Genomic DNA, 13,993 nt, shown 5'->3' on the forward strand with positions numbered 1-13,993 from the left:
ACCAGTAAACACCAGTGACACCAGTGCTGGACATCGCTGACCAGTGACAGCAGTGACCAGTGACACCAGTGACACCAGTGCCGGACATCGCTGACCAGTGCCAGACACCAGTGACACCAGTAAACACCAGTGACACCAGTGCTCGACATCGCTGACCAGTGCCAGACACCAGTGACACCAGTGCTGGACATCGCTGACCAGTGCCAGACACCAGTGCCGGACGTCACTGACCAGTGACAGCAGTGACCAGTGACACCAGTGTTGGACATCGCTGACCAGTGCCGGACACCAGTGGCACCAGTAAACACCAGTGACATCCCGGCTGGACGGCGCTGACCGGTGACACCAGTGACCAGTGACACCAGTAACACCAGTGCCAGACACCAGTGACACCAGTGGACACCAGAGACACCAGTGCTGGACACCAGAGACACCAGTAAACACCAGTGACATCCCGGCCGGACGGCACTGACCGGTGACAGCAGTGACCAGTGACCAGTGACACCAGTGCCGGACACCAGAGACACCAGTGACCTCAGTGCTGGACACCAGTGACCAGTGCTGGACATCGCTGACCAGTGCCACCAGTGACCAGAGCCACCAGAGCCACCAGTGCCCAGCGTTCCCAGTGACCAGTGACACCTGACCGGACACCAGTGCCACCAGTGACCAGTGACACCTTGGCCAGACACTGATGACCAGTGATGGACACCAGTGACCAGTGACTAGCACCACCAGTGCCACCAGTGTCACCAGTGACCACTGACCGGCACTCCCAGCACCACCAGTGACCAGCAACCAGCACCACCAGTGCCACCAGTGACCAGCACTCCCAGCATTCCCAGCACCACCGGTGACCACTGACCAGCACTCCCAGTGCCACCAGTGACCAGCACCACTGGTACCACCAGCAGCACCAGTGACCAGCGACCAGTGCCACCAGTGCTACCAGTGACCACTGACCGGCACTCCCAGCACCACCAGCGACCAGCGCCACCAGTTCCACCAGTGCCTGCTGACCAGTGCCCACCAGTGCCTGCTGACCAGTGCTGCTGGTGCCCACTGCCCAGTGCCCGCTGACCAGTGCCACCAGTGCCTGCTGACCAGTGCTGCTGGTGCCCAGTGCCCACTGCCCAGTGCCAGCAGTGCCCAGTGGCCGCGGATGGCGCCGGGGGGGTGGCACTGGGGCCCGGTGGCCGCACTGGCCGCGGTGGCCCTGGGGGTGACGGGCTGGGGGCTCCTGGTGGCCGCAGTGGCCGAGGGCGTGTGGGGGATGGGCGGGGGCCAGAGCAGCGCGGTCACTGCGGTCATCGTCACCCGCGGCCTCTGGGCCGACTGCGCCACCGATGCCAGCGGGGTCACCTCGTGTGTGCCCCTCGTGTCACTGGTCACCCTGCCCGGTACGGGGACTGGGGGCACTGGGGGGACTGGGGGGACTGGGAGGATTGGGGACATTGGGGACAGGGGGGGGATTGGGGGGATTGGGGGGACTGGGGGGACTGGGGACACTGGGGGGACTGGGGACAGTGGGGACCTTGGGGTCACCTCGTGTGTGCCCCTCGTGTCACTGGGCACCCTGCGCGGTACGGGCACTGGGGGCACTGGGAGAACTGGGGGGACTGGGGGGGATTGGGGGGACATTGGGGACATTGGGGACAGAGGGGACGGGGGGGTTGGGGGGTACTGGGGACACTGGGGGGACATTGGGGACCTTGGGGACATTGAGAGGACAGCGGGGTCACCTCGTGTGTGCCCCTCGTGTCACTGGGCACCCTGCCCAGTACAGGGACTGGGGGGACTGGGGACACTGGGGGGACTGGGGACAGTGGGGACAGGGGGGGATTGGGGGGACAGTGGGGACACTGAGGGGACATCGGGGACCTTGGGGACATTGAGGGGACAGAGGGGGACTGGGGGGATGGAGGATGGGGGGACAGGGGGACCTTGGGGACATTGAGGACAGTGGGGACACTGGAGGGAACTGGGGACAGTGGGGACATTGGGGACGGGGGGACAGGGGGGGATTGGGGACATTGAGGGGACATCGGGGTCACCTCGTGTGTGCCCCTCGTGTCACTGGTCATCCTGCCCAGTACGGGGACTGGGGGAACTGGGAGAACTGGGGGGACTGGGAGGATTGGGGACATTGGGGACAGGGGGGGGATTGGGGGGATTGGGGGGACTGGGGACACTGGGGGGACTGGGGACAGTGGGGACCTTGGGGTCACCTCGTGTGTGCCCCTCGTGTCACTGGGCACCCTGCGCGGTACGGGCACTGGGGGCACTGGGAGAACTGGGGGGACTGGGGGGGATTGGGGGGACATTGGGGACATTGGGGACAGAGGGGACAGGGGGGGTTGGGGGGTACTGGGGACACTGGGGGGACATTGGGGACCTTGGGGACATTGAGAGGACAGCGGGGTCACCTCGTGTGTGCCCCCCGTGTCACTGGGCACCCTGCCCAGTACAGGGACTGGGGGGACTGGGGACACTGGGGGGACTGGGGACAGTGGGGACAGAGGGGACATTGGGGGGATTGGGGATGGGGGGACAGGGGGGACTGGGGACACTGAGGGGACATCGGGGACCTTGGGGACATCGGGGTCACCTCGTGTGTGCCCCTCGTGTCACTGGTCACCCTGCCCAGTACGGGGACTGGGGGGGACTGGGGGGGACTGGGGGAGATTGGGGACATTGAGGGGACATTGAGGGGACATTGGGGACAAAGGGGACAGGGGGGATTGGGGGGGACTGGGGGGATTGGGGACAGAGGGGACTGGGAACACTGGGGGGGGATTGGGGGCAGGGAGGACATTGGGGACATTGGGGTGACCTTGGGGTGACCTTGGGGTGACCTTGGGGTGCCGGGGAGGGTGACACGGGGGGAGGGGGGGGTGACACTGCTGTGGCACTGAGGTGACCTTTGGGTGACACCAGGGGGGTGCTGGTGACATCGGGGGACACCGGGAGGGACATTGGGGACTTTGGGGTGACCTTGGGGTGCCAGGGGGGGTGGCACGGGAGGGGGGGGGTGGTGACATCGGGGACACCGGAGGGGGGACATTGCAGGGACACTGGGGACAGGGAGGGACAGGGGGGGAGGGGTGACCTTGGGGTGACACGGGGGGGGGGGTGACATTGGGGACACCGGGGGGACATTGGGGACATTGGGGTGACCTTGGGGGGGTGAGACGGGGGGGAGGGGGAGTGACAGTGCTGAGACACTGAAGGTGACACTGGGGTGACACTGGGGGGACACCGGGGGGACACTGGGGGGACACTGGGGACATTGGGGAGGTCACTGGGGGGCCGGGGGGGGACACCGGGGACAGGGAGGGACAGGGACATTGGGGGGACATTGGGGGACATTGGGGGACATTGGGGGACATTGGGGGACATTGGGGGGACATTGGGGGGACATTGGGGGACATTGGGGACATTGGGGACATTGGGGACACGGGGGTGACCTTGGGGTGACCTTGGGGTGACACAGGGGGGTGCTGGTGACATTGGGGACACCAGGGGGACCTTGGGGTGACCTTGGGGGGGGTGACACGGGGGGAGGGGGGGGGTGACAGTGCTGAGACACTGAAGGTGACACTGGGGTGACACCGGGGGGACATTGGGGACATCGGGGTGACCTTGGGGTGCCGGGAGGGTGACATGGGGGGGGGGTGACATTGGGGGACATTGGGGACATTGGGGACATTGGGGTGACCCTGGGGGGTGCTGGTGACACTGGGGACACCAGGGGGACCTTGGGGGACATCGGGGTGACACCAGGGGGTGACATTGGGGGACATTGGGGACACCGGGGTGACCTTGGGGTGACCTCGGGGTGACCTTGGGGTGACATTGGGGACATTGGGGGGACATTGGGGACACCGGGGTGACATTGGGGACATTGGGGGGACATTGGGGACATTGGGGTGACCTTGGGGTGACCTTGGGGTGACCCTGAGGGTGACTCTGGGGGGGGGGGGTGACATTGGGGACACCAGGAGGGACCTTGGGGACATCGGGGGGTGACCCGGGGGGGTCCAGGTGGGGATTTGGGGGTCCCAGGGGAGGGTCGAGGTTTGGGGGTTTGGGGGGATTTGGGGTTTTGGGGGGATTTTGGGGGATTTTGGGGTGTTTGGGGTTTTTTGAAATAATTTTTAGGGGGATTTTGGGGTTGTTTTTGGGGTGTTTTGGGGTTATTTTGGGGGTTATTTTGGGGGTTATTTTTGGGGTTATTTTGGGGGGGTTTTAGGGAGATTTTTCAGGAGGTCTTGGGGTTGTTTTTGGGGAGGTTTGGGGTGGTTTTGGGGTTATTTTGGGTTATTTAGCCGTTATTTTTGGTTTTTTTTCTGGGGAGGTTTTTCAGGAGGGTTTTGGGTTATTTTGGGGTATTTTGGGGTGTTTTGGGGGGACTTTCGGGGTTGTTTTGGGGGGTTTTGGGGGTTGTTTTTGGGGTTGGTTTTGGGGTGTTTTGGAGTTATTTTTGGGGATGTTTTGGGGTGGTTTTGGGGTTATTTTGGGTTATTTAGCCGTTATTTTGGGGGGGTTTTCTGGGGAGGTTTTTCAGGAGGGTTTTGGGTTATTTTGGGGTACTTTGGGTTATTTTGGGGGAGTTTTGGGGTTGTTTCGGGGTTATTTTTGGGGCTGGTTTTGGGGTTATTTTTTGGGGAGATTTGGGGTTATTTTTGGGGTGTTTTTTGAGAGGTTTTTGGGGTGATTTTGGGGTATTTGGGGGAGTTTTGGGGTCCTTTTTGGGGTGTTTCTCAGGAGGTTCTTCAGGAGGTTTTTGGGGTGATTTTGGGCTATTTTGGGGTCTCTAACCCCCCCCTTTCCCCCCCCCCCAGGGTACCTGCAGGGCAGCCGGGGGGTTTGGGGTGATTTTGGGGTGATTTTGGGGTATTCGGGGAGTTTTGGGGTGTTTTTCGAGAGGTTTTTTGGGGTGATTTTGGGGGATTTGGGGGAGGTTTTGGGGTTGTTATTGGGCTGTTTCTCAGGAGGTTTTTGGGGTTATTTTGGGGTATTTGGGGTTCTTTTTGGGGTGTTTCTCCGGAGGTTTTCAGGGTTATTTTTGGGGTGGTTTTGGGGTGATTTTGGGGTGTTTTTTGAGAGGTTTTTGGGGTGATTTTGGGGTGGTTTTGGGGAGGTTTTTGGGGTGATTTTGGGGTGGTTTTGGGGTGATTTTGGGGAGGTTTTGGGGTGGTTTTGGGGAGGTTTTTGGGGTGATTTTGGGGAGGTTTTGGGGAGGTTTTTGGGGTGATTTTGGGGTGGTTTTGGGGTGATTTTGGGGAGGTTTTGGGGTGGTTTTGGGGAGGTTTTTGGGGTGATTTTGGGCTATTTTGGGGTCTCTAACCCCCCCTTTCCCCCCCCCCAGGGTACCTGCAGGGCAGCCGGGCCCGGGGGGGTTTGGGGTGATTTTGGGGTGATTTTGGGGTGTTTTTTGAGAGGTCTTTGGGGTGATTTTGGGGTGGTTTTGGGGAGGTTTTTGGGGTGATTTTGGGGTGGTTTTGGGGTGGTTTTGGGGAGGTTTTTGGGGTGGTTTTGGGGAGGTTTTTGGGGTGATTTTGGGCTCTTTTGGGGTCTCTAACCCCCCCTTTCCCCCCCCCAGGGTACCTGCAGGGCAGCCGGGGGGTTTGGGGTGATTTTGGGGTGATTTTGGGGTATTCGGGGAGTTTTGGGGTGTTTTTCGAGAGGTTTTTTGGGGTGATTTTGGGGGATTTGGGGGAGGTTTTGGGGTTGTTATTGGGCTGTTTCTCAGGAGGTTTTTGGGGTTATTTTGGGGTATTTGGGGTTCTTTTTGGGGTGTTTCTCCGGAGGTTTTCAGGGTTATTTTTGGGGTGGTTTTGGGGTGATTTTGGGGTGTTTTTTGAGAGGTTTTTGGGGTGATTTTGGGGTGGTTTTGGGGTGGTTTTTGGGGTGATTTTGGGGTGGTTTTGGGGTGATTTTGGGGAGGTTTTGGGGTGGTTTTGGGGAGGTTTTTGGGGTAGTTTTGGGGTGATTTTGGGGAGGTTTTGGGGTGGTTTTGGGGAGGTTTTTGGGGTGATTTTGGGCTCTTTTGGGGTCTCTAACCCCCCCTTTTCGCCCCCCCAGGGTACCTGCAGGGCAGCCGGGCCCGGGGGGGTTTGGGGTGATTTTGGGGTGATTTTTGAGAGGTTTTTGGGGTGGTTTTGGGGTGGTTTTCGGGAGGTTTTGGGGTGGTTTTGGGGAGGTTTTTGGGGTGATTTTGGGGTGGTTTTGGGGTGATTTTGGGGAGGTTTTGGGGTGGTTTTGGGGAGGTTTTTGGGGTGATTTTGGGGTTCTTTTTGGGGGTGTTTTTTGAGAGGTTTTTGGGGTGATTTTGGGGTGATTTTGGGGAGGTTTTGGGGAGGTTTTTGGGGTGATTTTGGGCTCTTTTGGGGTCTCTAACCCCCCCTTTCCCCCCCCCCAGGGTACCTGCAGGGCAGCCGGGCCCGGGGGGGTTTGGGGTGGTTTTGGGGTGATTTTTGAGAGGTTTTTGGGGTGATTTTGGGGTGGTTTTGGGGTGGTTTTCGGGAGGTTTTGGGGTGGTTTTGGGGAGGTTTTTGGGGTGATTTTGGGGTGTTTTTTGAGAGGCTTTTGGGGTGATTTTGGGGTGGTTTTGGGGAGGTTTTTGGGGTGATTTTGGGCTCTTTTGGGGTCTCTAACCCCCCCTTTTCGCCCCCCCAGGGTACCTGCAGGGCAGCCGGGCCCTGGCCGTGCTCGGGGCGGCCCTGGGGGCTCTGGGGGTGGCCCTGGGGGGCTTCGCGGGACCCCGGAGGTGCCCCCGGGCCGCGGGGGGGGCGCTGCTGCTGCTGGCAGGTGGGGGAGGGGCGGGGATTTGGGGGGGGGCGGGGGGGTGGGGGAGGGGCGGGGGAGAGGTTTTGGGGAGGTTTTCGGGTATTTGGGGCATTTTGGAGGGATTTGGGGAATTTTGGGGGTCCTGGGGGGGATTTTTTGGGTGATTTTGGGCTGATTTGGGCCGATTTTGGGCTGATTTGGGGTAATTTGGAGGCGATTTTGGCCGATTTTGGATGATTTTGGCCGATTTTGGCCGATTTGGAGGTGATTTTGGCCAATTTTGGGTAATTGGGAGGCGATTTTGGGCCGATCTTGGCCGATTTGGGGTAATTTGGAAGCCATTTAGGCCGATTTAGGCCGATTTTGGCCGATGTTGGGTAATTTGGAGGCGATTTTGGGCTGATTTGGGCCGATTTTGGCCGATTTTGGGTAATCTGGAGGCGATTTTGGGCCGATTTGGGCAAATTTGGGGTAATCTGGAGGCGATTTTGGGCCGATTTTGGGCTGATTTGGGCCGATCTTGGCCGATTTTGGTAATCTGGAGGCGATTTTGGGCCAATTTTGGGTAATTTGGAGGCAGTTTTGGGCTGATTTGGGCCGATCTGGGCCGATTTTGGCTGATTTTGGGTAATTTGGAGGCGATTTGGGCCGATTTGGGCTGATTTTGGCCGATTTTGGCTGATTTTGGGTAATTTGGAGGCGATTTGGGCCGATTTTGGGCCGATTTAGGCTGATTTTGGGTAATTTGGAGGCTATTTGGGCCAATTTTGGGCCGATTTGGGCGGATTTTGGGCTGATTTTGGGCCGATTTGGGCCAATTTGGGCTGATTTTGGGCCAATTTGGGCCGATTTGGGCCAATTTGGGCCAATTTTGGGCCGATTTGGGCCAATTTGGGCCGATTTTGGGCCGATTTGGGCCAATTTGGGCCGATTTTGGGCCAATTTGTGCTGATTTTGGGCCAATTTGGGCTGATTTTGGGCCGATTTGGGCCAATTTGGGCCGATTTTGGGCCAATTTGGGCCAATTTGGGCTGATTTTGGGCCAATTTGGGCCAATTTGGGCCGATTTGGGCCAATTTGGGCTGATTTTGGGCCGATTTGGGCCAATTTGGGCCGATTTGGGCCGATTTTGGGCTGATTTTGGGCCGATTTGGGCCAATTTGGGCCGATTTGGGGCCAATTTGGGCCGATTTGGGCCAATTTGGGCCAATTTGGGCCGATTTTGGGGCAATTTGGGCTGATTTTGGGCCGACTTGGGCCAATTTGGGCCGATTTGGGCCGATTTGGGCCAATTTGGGCCGATTTTGGGCCGATTTGGGCCAATTTAGGCTGATTTGGGCCAATTTGGGCTGATTTTGGGCCGATTTTGGGCCGATTTGGGCCAATTTGGGCCGATTTTGGGCCAATTTGGGCCGATTTGGGCCAATTTGGGCCGATTTTGGGCCAATTTGTGCTGATTTTGGGCCAATTTGGGCTGATTTTGGGCCGATTTGGGCCAATTTGGGCCGATTTTGGGCCAATTTGGGCCAATTTGGGCTGATTTTTGGCCGATTTGGGCCGATTTGGGGCCAATTTGGGCCGATTTTGGGCCGATTTGGGGCCGATTTGGGCCGATTTGGGGCTGATTCGGGCTCCCTCCCCAGGCCTGGCCGCCGCGGGCGCCGCGCTCTGGTTCGGGGTCAGCGTCACCCAGGAATTCTTCGACCCCCAAACCCTGGGGGTCAGGTGGGGGAGGGGCCGGGGGGCTCGGGGGGGGGTTGGGGGGGATTTGGGGTCCCCCAGGGGGGGTCTCGGGGTCTCTGGTGGGTTCTGGGGCTGCCTGGGGGGGATTTTGGGGTCCCCTGGGGGGGATTTGGGGGTCCCCTGGGGGGGCTGGGGAGGTCTCAGGGAGGATTTGGGGGTCCCCGGGTTGGGGGGGGGGGGAGAGTTTGGGGTCCCCTGGGGGATTTGAGGGGTCTCGGGGGGGGTTTTGGGGGTCCCCGGGGAGGATTTTGGGGGTCCCCGGCAGGTTTGGGGCTGTTGGGGGGGGGTTGGGGGCCCCCGGGGTTGCTTTTGAGGGGGAATTTGGGGGATTTTGGGGGGATTTGGGGGGATTTGGAGGTTTCAGTGAGGGTTTGGAGGGGTCTGAGGTTGATTTGAAGGGAATTTGGGGGTTCCTGGGGTTGATTTTGGGGGAAATTTGAGTGATTTGGGAAGATTTGGGGAAATTTGGGGGTCCCTGGGGAGGAATTTGGGGGAAATGTGGGGGATTTTGGGGTGATTTGGGAAGATTTGGGGGGATTTTGGAGTCCCTGGGGGGGATTTCGGGAATTTTGGGGGGGGTTGGGGGGGGATTTTGGGGTCCCTGGAGAAGATTTGGTGGGTTTTGGGGTGATTTGGGAAGATTTGGGAGGATTTGGGGGTCCCTGGGGGACATTCTGGGATCCCAGGGAGGTTGGGGAGGGTCTGGGGTTGATTTGGGGGTCCCTGGGGTTGATTTTGGGGGAATTTGGGGAATTTTGGGGTGATTTGGGAAGATTTGGGGGTCCCTGGGGAGAGATTTTGGGATCCCAGGGAGGTTGGGGGGGGGGGGTCTGGGGTTGATTTGGGGGTCCCTGGGGTTGATTTTGGGGGAATTTGGGGTGATTTGGGAGGATTTGGGGTTTTTTGGGGCGATCGGGGGGGGTTTTGGGGGATCCCGGGGGTGTTTCCGGGGGGGGTTTTTGGGGTGACGCCCCCTCCCCTCCTCTCCCCTCCCCCCTCCAGGTTCGAGCCGGGCCCGGGGGTGCTGCTGGCGGGGGGGGGAGGGGCGCTGCAGGCGGCGGGGGGAGGGGCGCTGCTCTGGATGGCGCGAGGAGGGTGAGAACCGCGCCCCTCCCCCACCCTGGGACCCCTCCCCCACCTCAAAGCCCCTCCCCCACCCACCCCGGCACCCCTCCCCCACTCTCGAGACCCCTCCCCAAGCCCCTCCCCCACCCCCGAGACCCCTCCCCCACTAGACCCCCCCCCCTTCCTGACGCCCCTCCCCCACCCCGGCACCGCGGCCCCTCCCCCACTCTCAGGACCCCTCCCCAAAGCCCCTCCCCCAATATTTGGGACCCCTCCCCCAATTTTTGGACCCCTCCCCCAATTTCGGGCCCCCTCCCCTCGGGCGGTTTGGGGGTGGGGGAGGGGCTCGGGGCGGGGCCGCCCCTCCCCCAGCGCTGAGGCCCCTCCCCCCCCCCCCCAGCCCCGCCCGGCCCCGCCCGGCCGCGACCCCGCCCCCCCCGCTGGGGGAGAAATACGGCAGGAACGAGTACGTGTGAGCCAAAACCGCCCGAAATCACCCCAAAATCGGCCCGAAATCACCCCAAATACGGCAAGAACGAGTGCGTGTGAGCCAAAACCGCCCGAAATCACCCCAAAATCGGCCCGGAATCACCCCAAATACGGCAGGAACGAGTACGTGTGAGCCGAAACCGCCCGAAATCACCCCAAAATCGGCCCGGAATCACCCCAAATACGGCAGGAACGAGTACGTGTGAGCCAAAACCGCCCGAAATCACCCCAAAATCGGCCGAAATCACCCCAAATACGGCAAGAACGAGTACGTGTGAGCCAAAACCGCCCGAAATCACCCCAAAATCGGCCGAAATCACCCCAAATACGGCAGGAACGAGTACGTGTGAGCCAAAACCGCCCGGAATCACCCCAAAATCGGCCCGAAATCACCCCAAAATCGGCGAAATCACCCCAAATACGGCAGGAACGAGTGCGTGTGAGCCAAAACCGCCCGAAATCACCCCAAAATCGGCCCGAAATCACCCTAAAATCGGCGAAATCACCCCAAATACGGCAGGAACGAGTACGTGTGAGCCAAACCCGCCCGAAATCACCCCAAAATCGGCCGAAATCACCCCAAAATCGGCCCGGAATCACCCCAAATACGGCAGGAACGAGTACGTGTGAGCCAAAACCGCCCGAAATCACCCCAAAATCGGCCCGGAGCACCCCGGAACTGGACAGAGCACCCCAAAATACCCCCAAATCACCCCAAAATTAGACCCAAAATACCTCAAAATCACCCCCCAAATCACCCAAATCAGCTCAAAATCCCCCAAATCCCACCCCAAATCACCTGAAACTGCCCGAAATCACCCCAAACCAGCCCAAAATACCCCAAAATCCTCCCCAAAATCCCCCCCCAAATCCCCCAAATCCCACCCCTCACCCCAAAATCACCTGAAACATCCCAAAATCACCCCAAATCACCCTAAATCACCCCAAATCAGCCCAAATTATACCAAAATACCCCTTTGGAGCCCCCAAATCCCCCCAAAACTTCCCCAAATCCCACCTTAAATTCCCCAAATATCCCAAAATCCCAAAACACCCCAGGACATCCCAAAATATCCTCCTGGAGTCCCCAAAATCCCCAAATAATCCCCAAATCCCCTCAAATCTCCCAAAATATCCCCAAATCCCCCCAAATTCCCCAAATCATCCCAAAATATCCCCAAATCCCAAATGATCCCCTCCAAATCCCAAAATAGCCCCGAATTACCCCCAAATCTCCCGAAATCGGCCAAAATCTCCCCAAATCTCCCGAAATTCCCCCCAAATCACTCCCCAAATCCCCAAATCAGCCCAAAATATCCCAAAATCTCCCCAAATCCCCCCAAAATCTTCCCAAATCATCCCCAAATTCCCCCAAATTCCCCAAATCCCCTCCCCGACCCCAAAAAAATCCCCCAAATCCCCTCCAAACCCTCCCCAAATGCCCCCAAATTATCCCCAAATCGGCCCAAAACGGCCCCAAATCCCAAAAATCTTCCCAAAATCCAAAAACTCCCCCCCCAAAATCCCCCCAAATCTCCCGAAAATCCCAAAAATCCCCAAATCCGCCCAAAAATCCCCAAAAATCCCCAAATCCGCCCCCAAATCCCCCAAAATTCCCCAAATCCGCCCAAAATCCGCCCCAAAATCCCCAAAAATCCCCAAATCCGCCCAAATTCCGCCCCAAAATCCCCAAAAATCCCCAAATCCGCCCAAAATCCACCCCAAAATCCCCAAAAATCCCCAAATCCGCCCAAAATCCGCCCCAAAATCCCCAAAATTCCCCAAATCCGCCCAAAATCCGCCCCAAAATCCCAAAAATTCCCCAAATCCGCCCCAAAATCCCCTCCCCCCCTCCCCCCCCCCACCCCGGCGTTTCGGGGGCTCCTCCCAATAAAGGCGGAACAAAATCCCAGTAACGGCTCCCAGTAACCCCCAGTAACGGCTCCCAGTAACCCCCAGTGCTCCCAGTAACGGCTCCCAGTGCTCCCAGTAACGGCTCCCAGTGCTCCCAGTAACGGCTCCCAGTAACCCCCAGTAACGGCTCCCAGTAACCCCCAGTAACGGCTCCCAGTGCTCCCAGTAACGGCTCCCAGTAACCCCCAGTAACGGCTCCCAGTGCTCCCAGTAACGGCTCCCAGTGCTCCCAGTGCTCCCAGTAACGGCTCCCAGTGCTCCCAGTAACGGCTCCCAGTAACGGCTCCCAGTGCTCCCAGTAACCCCCAGTGACCCCCCAGTGCTCCCAGTAACGGCTCCCAGTGCTCCCAGTAACCCCCAGTGCTCCCAGTAACGGCTCCCAGTAACAGCTCCCAGTGCTCCCAGTAACCCCCAGTGACCCCCCCAGTGCTCCCAGTAACGGCTCCCAGTGCTCCCAGTGCTCCCAGTAACGGCTCCCAGTGCTCCCAGTAACCCCCAGTGACCCCCCCAGTGCTCCCAGTAACCTCCCAGTGCTCCCAGTAACAGCTCCCAGTGCTCCCAGTAACGGCTCCCAGTGCTCCCAGTAACAGCTCCCAGTGCTCCCAGTAACCCCCAGTGACCCCCCCAGTGCTCCCAGTAACGGCTCCCAGTAACGGCTCCCAGTGCTCCCAGTAACGGCTCCCAGTGCTCCCAGTAACCCCCAGTAACAGCTCCCAGTGCTCCCAGTAACGGCTCCCAGTGCTCCCAGTAACCCCCAGTAACAGCTCCCAGTGCTCCCAGTAACGGCTCCCAGTAACGGCTCCCAGTGCTCCCAGTAACCCCCAGTAACGGCTCCCAGTGCTCCCAGTAACGGCTCCCAGTAACGGCTCCCAGTAACGGCTCCCAGTGCTCCCAGTAACGGCTCCCAGTAACGGCTCCCAGTAACGGCTCCCAGTGCTCCCAGTAACGGCTCCCAGTAACGGCTCCCAGTGCTCCCAGTAACCCCCAGTAACGCCTCCCAGTGCTCCCAGTAACGGCTCCCAGTAACCCCCAGTGACCCCCCAGTGCTCCCAGTAACGGCTCCCAGTAACGGCTCCCAGTGCTCCCAGTAACGGCTCCCAGTGCTCCCAGTAACCCCCAGTAACGGCTCCCAGTGCTCCCAGTAACGGCTCCCAGTAACGCCTCCCAGTGCTCCCAGTAACGGCTCCCAGTAACCCCCAGTGACCCCCCAGTGCTCCCAGTAACGGCTCCCAGTAACGGCTCCCAGTGCTCCCAGTAACGGCTCCCAGTAACGGCTCCCAGTGCTCCCAGTAACCCCCAGTAACGGCTCCCAGTGCTCCCAGTAACGGCTCCCAGTAACGGCTCCCAGTGCTCCCAGTAACGGCTCCCAGTAACCCCCAGTGACCCCCCAGTGCTCCCAGTAACGGCTCCCAGTAACGGCTCCCAGTGCTCCCAGTAACGGCTCCCAGTGCTCCCAGTAACCCCCAGTGACCCCCCAGTGCTCCCAGTAACGGCTCCCAGTGCTCCCAGTAACCCCCAGTAACGGCTCCCAGTGCTCCCAGTAACGGCTCCCAGTAACGGCTCCCAGTGCTCCCAGTAACCCCCAGTGACCCCCCAGTGCTCCCAGTAACGGCTCCCAGTGCTCCCAGTAACGGCTCCCAGTAACCCCCAGTAACGGCTCCCAGTAACCCCCAGTAACGGCTCCCAGTGCTCCCAGTAACGGCTCCCAGTGCTCCCAGTAACAGCTCCCAGTGCTCCCAGTAACGGCTCCCAGTAACGGCTCCCAGTGCTCCCAGTAACCCCCAGTGACCCCCCAGTGCTCCCAGTAACCTCCCAGTGCTCCCAGTAACAGCTCCCAGTGCTCCCAGTAACGGCTCCCAGCAACGGCTCCCAGTGTTCCCAGTAACGGCTCCCAGTGCTCCCAGTAACAGCTCCCAGTGCTCCCAGTAACCCCCAGTAACGGCTCCCAGTGCTCCCAGTAACGGCTCCCAGTAACGGCTCCCAGTGCTCC

At 59.6% G+C, this 13,993-nt stretch overlaps 1 protein-coding gene across 1 annotated transcript; it reads left to right on the forward strand.

Moving 5' to 3' along the window:
* Nucleotides 1-1,162: 1,162 nt before the first annotated feature.
* On the forward strand, nucleotides 1,163-11,622 carry CLDN15 (claudin 15; the record flags this gene model as incomplete). Its single annotated transcript, XM_082300566.1, has 5 exons — nucleotides 1,163-1,400; nucleotides 6,682-6,813; nucleotides 8,436-8,517; nucleotides 9,538-9,630; nucleotides 10,001-11,622. The coding sequence occupies 5 exons, from the start codon at nucleotides 1,163-1,165 to the stop codon at nucleotides 10,074-10,076; spliced, it is 621 nt and encodes a 206-aa protein (XP_082156692.1). The 3' UTR covers nucleotides 10,077-11,622.
* Between the last annotated feature and the right edge of the window lie 2,371 nt (nucleotides 11,623-13,993).

This window comes from Coloeus monedula, assembly GCF_965178545.1.
Source record: "Coloeus monedula genome assembly, chromosome: 40".
Classification (NCBI taxonomy): domain Eukaryota; kingdom Metazoa; phylum Chordata; class Aves; order Passeriformes; family Corvidae; genus Coloeus; species Coloeus monedula.